The sequence below is a fragment of the Thermobia domestica genome, chromosome 14 (assembly GCF_964235325.1).
Source record: "Thermobia domestica chromosome 14, izTheDome1.hap1.1, whole genome shotgun sequence".
NCBI lineage: Eukaryota > Metazoa > Arthropoda > Insecta > Zygentoma > Lepismatidae > Thermobia > Thermobia domestica.
In genome coordinates, this window is record NC_137467.1 from 72,781,506 (window position 1) to 72,793,544 (window position 12,039).

The 12,039-nt window shown below is 36.1% G+C and overlaps 1 protein-coding gene across 2 annotated transcripts in view; it reads left to right on the forward strand.

Moving 5' to 3' along the window:
* dos (daughter of sevenless) overlaps positions 1–12,039 on the forward strand; it is a 48,400-nt gene that overhangs the window by 3,623 nt on the left and 32,738 nt on the right. For both annotated transcript variants that reach the window (XM_081738049.1, XM_081738050.1), the window contains exons 2-3: positions 4,350–4,478; positions 11,759–11,933. In XM_081738049.1, the coding sequence (XP_081594175.1) occupies positions 4,350–4,478; positions 11,759–11,933 (304 nt within the window). The remainder of the gene's footprint in view (positions 1–4,349; positions 4,479–11,758; positions 11,934–12,039) is intronic.

Here is a 12,039-nt window from a genome sequence, read left to right on the forward strand (position 1 = left end):
GAAGGTTCTACCTATTACTTCTGGAATAATCTATATGAGTGACGACGGAAGGGGGAGGCAAAGGGGGCGAGCGCCCCCCGGTTGTATCAGCCACTTTCCGACTGTTCCCTAGACATGTTGTATTCTAATGTGCATAAAGTAATATAAAAGTTTTATTTTCGGCATACGAAACAAGAGCTACCCCTCCCTCCCAGGATTTAAAGCTGGCATGTCACTGATCGATGGTTCCAGATTGTTCTAGAACAGTGGTTCTCAAAGTGGGATACGCGGACTCCTGGTGGTTCGCGACGCCTAAAAATTGAAATGTGTTATAATAAAATGGAACTCACAGCTGTTATGCAAGAAGTATTCTTTTCAGTTACTAAGAAGAAAGCAATTAGAAATTATACTTACGTTTGTAAATTTAAATGTTTTCCTACTTTACTAAATTTCTGCCCTGTGAATATGAAGAGTTGTCTAAAAAGGCATTGCAACATTTGATGCCTTTCCCTACAACTTACTTATGTGAACAACCTTTTCTGTTCTTTGTAGTATTAAAGCCGGAAAGCGAAATCGTCTTAATGTGGACCTAAGATTAATGGTGACAAAACTTATTCCGAATTTGAGTGCAATTATGGAACAACAGAAAGAATTTAATTTCTCATATTAGTGACCCCATATGTGAGAACATTGATTATCAAGTGAATTTCCTTTGAAAAAAAAAAAAAAAGAAAGAGTAAAAAAGTTAATCGATTTTCAGCCTTGAATGTTACTGTATTTTCAATTGAAATTTCTTTCATTATTAAACAATCATGTATCTTTAGAATAAATTACTTATTGCAATATTTTTCTTGATCTTTTTCTTGTCAGTGGTAATTCTAATCAGTGTAGTTTTTAATACCATGTTAAATTTCAGATAGCATTGCAAGGGGGTCCGCGGATCCCTTTCCGAATACACAGATTTTTCTAGAAGGACCTGGTTCCTCATTGTTCTAGAAGACTTTTCATGATTGTAGGATTCTATGTAAAGAAAACCGAGAGAAAAACATTCCACCAGTTCCAGCTTTAGTTTATCGTTTTTATTCCATCACATTGAACAGATTGGTCCGAGTTTTTCTTTCTTTATTTATTTTTAAATATACAAAACCATTATAAAAACTTCCAGATCAACAAAGTGTTGTGTTCTGGTTTTTAGGATTTGTAGTACCCTTGGAGATACGACTCCTGAAGAGTTCTCAGTATTTTTGGAATTGATATTTCTGAGACAAAAAATAGGCCTAAATAAATGAGTAAATGAAAAAAACACTATAATAAAGGTATTAGCCACTGAAGTTAAAACATAAACATTATTTATAAAAGTCAAAAGTAGGATTCTCCTTTTCAGGAAATGTAGTGCTGTATGGCACTGATCGACAGTTTAAAGGAGCAAAATTTTTGGGATTGGCTGTGTGATTTTAAAAAAAAAAAAAAAAAAAAAAAAAAAAACCTACATCACGAGAACTTGGATACATATTTTCAGACGAAAAATTTATTTTTAATAAGTAAATTATATCTTTCAAATAAAAGAATAACGTCTTATACCAAGAGATAGAGCATTTTAATATTTTGCTGAACGCTATACGTAAGAAATAGCACCATCTTTTTCTGCCTGTATCTCTGGTCTCGATTATTATTATTATTATTATTATTATTATTATTAAAACAAAGAATACAGGTTTCTTAGTACGTTGTCCTGATTATTAACATCGGTTTATATTTATTAATATATGAGACTATCAAGGAACCCTCCTCTCTGAATTGATATGTACTACTAGAAGACATTCTGTTGCGGTCTCTCAAATGTCGTGAAACAGCAAAACGTCCTTGTAAAATACAGCGTCACCTATAAAGCTTGACACTATCAGTTGTTTGGTTCTCAGTTGACAGAGTAGCAGTAGCTGATTCATGTAAAAAAAATATTATAGTGTGCTTCGTGAATAAAACGTTGTTAGAAGTTATTTTATGAAGGATTTAAATTGGTTAATTCATTTCAAATGCATTTTTCGTCAGGTGATTTACTGCCCACCCAGTACATTAAGAATTGCCATGAATATGTTGTTATGATAGACATGTATATAAATATGGAGCTGTTTCTACTTACGTCTGCATGTTGTAGATTTACTGCTGTATACAGATACTGATAACACTATCTTGCACCTTTTGCTGATTAGAACGGTAGGATATCAAAAGAGGATGGAGTTATCTCGAATCAACTATAAATACAAGCTGTAAGAGGGACATCCGTTCTTTCTACCCAAGGAACTTGCGGGGATTCTTTGCAAATGTTAATAAAATCTTGGTAGCTTCTGTACCGACGTAAGTGTGTTTTAGCTACGACTTTTTAGTACCTGTAATTTCTGACAGTGCGTGTTTAGTAGTGGACAGCATGGTAAATTTTTGTATTACGTGTGGAAAACTAAACTCATCTTCTTCTGAAATGCATCGCTAGATACATTGTATAATCTCTATGTGTACATAAAGCAGTACGCGTTTCTGTGACGTTTGTCTTCACGGGTTGATATATTAATATTGTATAATGGTGATAAAAGTAATATATTCCTTGTTCCTGTCATCCGTTATGCATTATTATGTGAGAATATACGAACGGAAGTACTTACAGTTTCTTACTATTGAATGAAAAGTCCTTGCTTTTGTATATCCAGTGAAGTTAATCGTTTAAAATCAGCGGGCTTTGTCGCTTTCATCAATAACTTCTTAGAAACTGCTAAAATTGACTCATTGGGAGGAGCTTCCTTCTCATGGTACTATCCTAGAAGAATTACTATGCAAACTAATCAGCAGTTTTTCTGGTGTTATCTTCAACCATAACCAGCGCCGGATTTAATGTTTGGCGTTCCTAGGTGCGAAGATGTTTGCCGCCCTAAATCCTAACCAACGAACGAATTTTTAATACAATATTAAAAAAAAAAGTTATTTTAGACCTTTATTTTATCACACAGGTTTCGATAACGTTACATCAACACGTGCGGGTAAACAACAGCGGAGCGTTGTCAGGTGCTTGCATGCGAAAATACCCACGGAATTATATACATATACACACATGTATTATATACATATATATACACACACGTTTTCCCACATTTTCTCTTCATTAAAATACACGTAAACTGAAGTTTATTTGAACCAAAGAGAAGACAGAGTGGCAACATTTGAAACAGAAAAAAGTGACTGGAGCATGTCTATCTCATTGTACCCTCGGAAAATATGCAAAATATACTTCGGCCTCACCTACAGCACCCTCTGACGCAGGAAAATCTCCCTTTGCTTACGGAAAAGAAGTGAATGACCTCCGCTGTGTTGCCAGTTTGTCATTCAGTCGTTTGGTCTTGACGAGTGAAGATCGTAGGCTACTTAGAATGGCTAACAAGATAAAAGGACAGCGAAGTCCGTGAAATAATTCATTCTGACAACGCTTCTGCATCTAACAATTGAAAGATCTCGGCCGCAGGAAGTTATCCGTTCTCTTTCGAGGGAGGTATAGGAAAACACACATCGACAGCAGCGCCAGAAGGGGCATAGTCGCAATAGAAAGGCTTTGGGTAGCGCAATGCGTCGAAAAGCACTCAGTGCCGTGGCCATAGGTGGAAGGAGCCACACGGCCATGATGACACAAACTGATGTGAAGCGCAAGAGGGGGCGCACAGCCTCACGCACCCGTCTATACCAAACTATTTACAGTAAATATGTAATTCCACTCAACTTTAAATAATTGATGCGAATAAACTCGCTAAATAAATCATTACTTCGAGAACGTTCATTCTAAATTGAAGTATTCTTATTCTTACGGTATTATTATTATTATTATTCAACTTTGAATTTTTTGTTATCTTTACTAATTTTTGTCCAATATGCGTCCCTAGGCCCGGGCCTGGTGGGAAATCCTGCGTTGACCATAACTACAGATTCCGAGGATTAAAGTTTCATTAATATATTTAAGAATTTAAGAGCTTTCTAGTAATATTCATGTTAATATACTTGTTTTTACAACATACAAATGGTAAACTTAAAATGTTGGAAGACGTAACTTTGTCCAACTGTTTTCTTACTTCCGTAATTGGTGAGTGTATTTGTTGATGGCGATATCTGGATTTGATTTCGGGTACTGCTTAATGTCGTTCGAATCTCACGTTAAACTGTAGATCCACGTTTCATTGCTTGTTGTTGAGGAACACTAAATTCAAAGCTCATACTTAATAACTTAAAACAAAAGAGTAAAAGTCATAAGCATTATGCATAGTATATAAGTATTTTAATTTACTTTTTTTTTTTTTTTTTTTTTTTTTAATGCTGTTACTGTTTTATTTCTGCAGCGCTGGCGAAAGAGATGGTTTGTGCTAAGACATTCAGGCGAACTTCCTGGACAGTATTTTCTTGAATATTATACAGATCATAACTGTCGAAAACAAAAGGGGAAAATAGATCTCGATCAGTGTGAACAGGTATGTGTTTCTGATTCTATCGATTTCAGGTCTGAGAACAAATTCTTGTGACGTTCCTGGTCTTATTATTTTTCCTTGTGATTAACCATTGTTATTTATGATGAGTTTGTACCTGTTTAGAATGCTGTTCACTGTACTTCAGATCTTAGCCTTTTCTTGTCAATAGACAGTTGAAATCGTTTCCTTTTGAGCTCAGCAAGCAATAGCTTCAGCTGTAAAATAACTATCGGTCTTTCTTAGAAAATCCCCAGTATCTAAGGTTCTGGAGACGAATCATAACTGGTAATGGAAAATACAACGTTTCGATTGATTTTGTCATTATACTCATGATACTGGGTATGGTAACATAATTCGTTTAGACTTTGTGGGTGGATAACTGAAGATACGTGGACAAGTAGATATAAAGCTTGAACTTGTAGTAACCTGACAGCTCACACACACACACATATATATATATATATAATCTATAACAAAAAAAATAGCCCCACTTTGTAAAATCTGTTATATTGTTAATTCCAGTCCTATTTTATACACCTCGTTGGCCACACACACTGTTCAACTGATCTTTTAATAGTTCTTTAATGTTTATGTTGTGCTACTGTAGTACGTATATGAACATTATATGAAAACACTGAATTTTATACATTAAGGGACCTTATAATCTAGAAATTAAATTTTATTGCATATTTTTTATCACTCTATTGTGCAAAGTTTATCTCTAAACGGTAGTAAGTTATTGAAAGTAAATAAAAAAAAAAGAAAAAGAAAATTGTTTACACCACAATCTTTGTCACTTCAATCTTTTGTTACACAGCCACGAGGAGCCCTTAAGGCTGAAACCAACGGGATATGATGTTCACAAGTGTTCCACTTAAGGTGTCATTCAGTTCGAGATGCTAGATTCGAACCAGTTCCTCAGTGATTTGTCTCCTAGACTGATATATCATCCCATGTAGTTTTTGTGACATATACCACAGAGTCTATATAGGATTCATATCCGGAGAATTTGGTGGCCACCATAATCTTTGGAAATTCATACTTGGAAACCAGTCCACTACACTCCATGTTCTTTGTCACGGCGCATTGTCGTCTTGGAAAATAAATCCACTCAAATTAGGATCTGATAAATAGTCAACAAATGATCGTAGTAACTTTCGGTTCAGAATGTCAATGTAATATGCCACATTAACTTGTTTATTCCAGATTTTAATTCATCCAACTCCATTTCAAGTAAAGCATCCGCACAACATGACACTTTCATCAAATTTCCTTCTTTTGGAGACGTACATTGGTTTCACATTTTCCCTTTTTCTCATCCAAAATTTAATTCCACTGTCATTTCCAACAATCATATCTTCTTCTCATCGAAGAAAGTTACGTGCCACCACTGTTCATCACTCCATGCACCGTGTCTACTCACGAACTCTCTTGTAGCGTTTACATGCTTATCTGTTAAAAGTGGGATCTTTCTTAGTTTTCTTATGTAGTTCCCTTTTCCATTACATCGTCTGACAACAATCATGCGGCTTATGTTATAACCTGTATTAGGATAGATAGCCGCTGCATTTAATGCCATAGCAAGTTTTGTCTGATACAGACATGCGAAAAAGCTCTCAATCCAATCTCGCAGTTGTTTTCGTTTTCTGCCACACCGTTCTCGTTCAGAGGATATACCATGCTCTCCTTGCTGCTGTATATTCTACCAAAGATAGTATGATGTATACCTAGAATTTTGGCGATTTGTCTATGTGAATAGGCCTCACTTCGCAATGTCAGAATTCGTCTTTGTTTAAAACGGTTTGTGTCACACGCTTTTCTCATATTTCGAGTTTCTAGGGAATAATGATATTCTTCAACATTTTATAATGTACGTGTAGCGCAACGGAAACAAACGAAACATTCAATAATACATAATTTTAATTAAAACGTACACTTTACATCAGGAACGTAGCCAAAGTTCTGAGTTGGGGGGGGGGGGGCATAAGGAATAATATATAATACTGTGTACTCCCGATAATTTCGGGAACTCTTTCCCGCTCAGCCGCAGTGTTGCCAGCACAAATAAGGATCTAAGTAGTTGACATATTCCATTCTCTGTTTTGCCAAAATCGGTGTTGAACATAACTAAAATAATAAGGTAAATCTACATTCAATAGCTTCTCGTAAAATAATTAAAACATAAAGTATTATGTTGCAAAACCTAGCAATGGGGTTTGGGGGGGGGGGGAGATCCTAGCCTCTGAATCAAATCGAACTTTCAGTTTTGTCTGTCTGTTACAAAATGTTCATTCGCATAGATTTTTAGCCCTTAGTGCCTCAAGGTGACTATAAGGCTGGAAGAACCTCGCAATACTAACGAAGATGACGCCCGGCCCCCAAAGTTAGTGATTTTATATTCTTATTACTATTCACTTAACGTGTAAGGAATAGCTTGGAAGTGGTTTTTAAAATAACCTTCTCTTAGAAGCAGTTTGCTGTGGATAACTTTTCCATTTATTGTCGGATAAAATCAATTTTAGGAGGCCACACCAAGATTTGGGGAGCCCGGTGCCCCCCCCCCCCCTTACGTCCCTGCTTTACATTGCTCCAGAAAAGCAAACAGAACAAGCATTTTAAGTCTCAACCACTCTCGAGACGCCAAACGGAGAGCATCTAAACTACTGTAACGCAAAATACTGTTCTGATCCTCCCCAAACCTAAAGGTTGTTGGAAACACCAAGTAGATACCAGTATATCTGTCACGGAATGGCTAATTTAAATAGCAAATATAATGAAACCTTTGCGATTGTTCTGAATGGTGCTATTTTTTGTGACGGTATATATATGTAAAAATCTGTATGGCTCTTATACTCGGTAAAGTGTTTGAAATATAGGATTTTATTACCTTAAGAATACAAAAAAAAAAAAAAAAAAAAAAAAAGGCCAGTATATTTTATTTAAATGGAAAGTAGGTTTAGGTGCGATTCCAGACAACAGAAACCAATTGTTCCGATCAGGACAGGAAGTTGGTCCGGTAATGTGAGGAGGACGCCTTGACATGAAGGCAATGTGGTTCGTTAGTAATGGAACTATAATGAATCTCTGTGCGTGGAACTCACTCTGGATGGGCTTGCAGTGGACACCATCCTCTGTGCTGAACAACTAGACTGAATGTACTGAGTTCTCTGTCAGAAACACCCGGCTTTAACGTGGCAAGAATGCATCCTGCTCCAAGTTAACAATGCTCCTTGCCATTTAATGTAAGAGGATTCTACAGAAATTCTTTGCTTGTATCTTTCGCACCTAGCCCTGACCTTACTCTCCGACTACAAATTGTTTCGGTCGATCGCCTTCTTCTTGCAAAAGCCAACGCTTCAGTAACTTGGAAAAGGTGCATGCTTGGGGTACACGAGTTTCTCTAATGAAAACTGCTTGAGTGGTGCTGACATGGCAACGAGCATTTGTCCAGGAGGTAGCGAAATACAGTCGAAACCGATTACCTTTACTTTGCTAAATGACTCCCTGCGCATGATCTTGTTCTGCCCATTTAAAGTCAATAGAGCAAAAACGACATTTATTGCGATCCATCCTACTAGAAATACCTGGAAAGTTATTATCTAAAGAGATACTCTTTCTCCCTTATGTATCAAAATAATAATTATACAGGTCACTGTTACATGTAAGAAAGTGAATGCTTATGCACGTTAATTCTTAACTTCTTTTTAGCATCCGCAAGTAGAATTAAAGATTGCAAGAAAAAAAACAGATTGCCAGCCATAGAGTTAGCTAGCATGTTAATATTTGTGGACTTGTGTTTCACATCGATAGCGTCTTGGGTGTGCATACTGTGAGCAGCCGTACTCCCCCACCATGTCCTCTGAGCCCTTACAACAGCAGCAAAAAAGGACAGTAACATGCCAGTTTTTGGTTTAAGAGAGATTTCTCCGTTTGTAGTGCATTAAATTTAGTAAAGCACTAATGTATTTATAATCATACTTAATATTTTCAGTTTTGTGTTATAATTCAAGTTTACTATCGTTTGTTGATTTGTTTATATTTTCCCTGTAGTATCTTACGCGTTTCAGTTAGGTTTACTGTTCATGATTCGTATTACGATATCACCGCTGCTGGTGAAAAGCCCTAAATTCCTATGCAACTTGAGATATGCCTGTGGATGAGAAAGAAAAATTTCCATGTAATTTTCAGTATGTTGACTTATATCAATGTAACTACGAACTAATTTAATCAACAGATTCTATATACAGTAGAATGTTCGAGGTGTGTGGAAGGCTGCTATTTCTAAAGGTGCACTTAAAGATAATTTGTGTTCATAAACTAGCTAGATGGAAATATCGAACCTTGTCAGTTCCGTTAATTTTCTTTCAAGAAATTTTAATAAATTTAAAATGAGAGAAAAATGTAGTAACATGTAAAATTCGCAATCTGTTTCTGCCAGAGAAACAAGAAAAGCGATTAGTCTTTAAAATATGTCGCAGCTATTTATCCACAAATATCTGATCTCGGGGACCATAGAGATGAGTGTAAGAAATACAGTGGGTGATCTGTTAACGAACACAATTTGTTTAAAGACTTATTCGATGACCGACCATCGATTACCGTAGATTTTTATGGGAATTTAATTAATTAGTTCTATAGACAAAAGAAAACTAATTAAAATAAGCAGTTCAGAAAAGCAGTTAACAAAAATCCAGAGAACATAAATCAATAGTATACGAAAAAGTTATGTACACATCTGCCCAAGTCTCATTTGAGACATCGTTTACTGGATAGATGACAGCAAAATACAGTTCTACAAGTGGTACTACATACATCGTTGCTTCTTCGTGCGTTTGTTCTGTGAGTGTTCGTTATCCAAACGTAAAAATCGCTCACAAAAATGCTCGTTGTCCGATTTGTTCACAGCTCAAAATGTTTTTTAATATATATATCCCACTATAATACTGTATAGCGTAGTTGAATGAATCATAATTTAGTAAATTGTTAATAATTGAGGAACTACATCCATCTGTGCTATACATCGTAAACGTCACTGACTCAGTCTTACACTATTTTAACATAAGATGAAATATACCATTTAGCTTTCCTATCAGTCGATTCAAATCACTCGGAGAATAATTAATACGGGCTAGAGATAGAATCATGAATAATCAAAGACATTGTAGTTGAGAAGGTACTTACATGAGAATCTCTGACCAGCACAGTGTATTTAACAAGTTGAGATCTCAACTCACGAGGAAAGGGTGTGATGTCACTCAGAGATAATTGCACCAAATTTGACATAGAAGTAGGTAATGGAAATAGAAAAGAACATGCAACTCTACCCATCACGACTCTGGAACTCACTAAAGAAATAAAAAAACACTTCTGACCAGAGTATATACACTTGTTTATTAAAAACTAAATTACAGTGTAACGGTTTCGACAACTTAATGTTGTCTTCGTCAGACACTAACTGAAAGAGATATCTTAGAGCGTAGATATTTATACTAAAAGTGAAAGTCCTTGGGAAGCCACCTGGGTCGTACTTCCCCGGGCGTCATCTTTCGGCCACCTGCCCTGACTTGATTACCCTCCCACCTGTGTTTATCTTTTCCAGACACACCTGTTGTTTATACTTGACCAATTGACTTAAAACTTTCTCTTAATCTTCCTCTGATGCCTATTAGATATAAATAACAGACTATACTACATACAACTGATTATAAATACAGCAAAATAAAAATATATATAGACATAAAAAATAAACTATAAAATATAACAATATATAAAACTCTATATAACTAAAAGAACATGTGGAAGCATTCATTTCGTAGGCGTTCGGAATCAGAAATAATGGGCCCTACAATTCTGGAGAATTATGGCCTGTCAGTCAGATATTGATGGGACGGAGCCTTTGCTCGCTGTTGCGGCCAATGCAGAAGAAGTTAAATAAAGTAGAATGAATACAGAAAAAATGAGCTGAACAGAAAATGCGTCAGTGCCCACCCTCATTCCCACCAACGAATGCCGGGATACTAAATGTATCAACTGCGCTTGCCATTATCCACCTTATCTCTTGTCGATTGGGTATGCATCACTAGTTAGCCTAATGAAATGATATTAAGAAAATAAAGAAAATGCATACACAGAAATACGATGTCGAAGACGAAGCTCGGATCTGCGACTTGTATTTTCTAAACTGGTCAATGGAACGTTGAGGCTTACTCAGCCATCAAGGTGCTAATTGATTTCTGGTAAGGAGGCATAAACAGATCTGGAAGAGCACACTTGTGCAGTTTGTGATGTCAGACTTTCAACTCGTGTTGTGGAACTATTGCATTATAAACAAAACAGTTCAGAGAACAGTATTGGTGTTTAAGTGGATAGGTATGTGCACGGCCTGCTGTAGGAGATAAAGACGAGAACGTAGTTTTTTGGGACGTCGATGACCGTGAGTCAATCGTACATAGTACACATGTGTGAATCACTGTAAGGATCTGTGTCCAAATGGACAGTTGTAAGTGTAAGTGATATCAAGGGGAAATACGTTAGTTAAGACAGACTTCGGTTATTAATTTTCCGAACAACTAGAAGGAATTATTAAAGTGATCAGTTTTGGGGCGGACATTGGCGCATTTTCTGTTCAGCTTCTTTTTATTTTTTTATTTTTTTTTTATTATTATTATTTATTCTACTTTATTTAACTTCTTCATTGGCCGCAACAGCGAGCAAAGCCTCCGTCCCACCAATATCTGATTGAGAAGCCATACTTTTCCAAAACTGTAGCTCTGTAGGGCCATTATTTCTGATTCCGAATGCTTCCACATGTTCTTTTCTATTCCCATTACCAACACCTACGCCGAATTGGATGTAATTATCTCTGAGTAACATCACACTCTTCTCTCGTCAGTTTCCTTCGATACGTCCGTGTAACTATTCTTTCATATTTTTTACGGTTTGCTATTAAGAGATTTAACTGTCACGTGTCTGAGATTGATTAAGATGGTAACTAATGCATTTTTTAAAGAGTAGAAGGGACACTGATTTACCAGGTGTAGTATTTTGTGTTGATAATGATTGTTGGTATATTTCAACATAGCTTACAATGAAATCTTCATAAGTTTGCAATTTGAAATCGCCTGATTTCTCTTTATTTGAGTTATTACCTTCTTACATATTAATAACCTTAGGATACGGTGTTATAAAATATCGTAAGTAATACTTTATTCAAATTTAATCCAGTATATTATAAATGAGTGTTCCTTGCATTCTGTAAATAACGTTGATTGGTTTTGTTGTAGGTCGATGCTGGTCTTCGTTTCGAAAACCGTAAGCAAAAGTACCAACACATGTTCGACATCAAGACTCCTAAAAGAACATATTATTTGGCAGCTGAGTCGGAAGAAGAGATGAACAAATGGGTGGACTATATCTGTCATGTTTGTGGCTTGAAGGCGTATTCTCAGGACGAAGAATGTAAGTAATGTGTATTTATGCACGTAGCTGTGTGTCATTGGGTTCATGTGCACGTGGTCCTGAGTTTCGATTCTCAGTGGGACAGCACAAAAACTTTAATTTTACA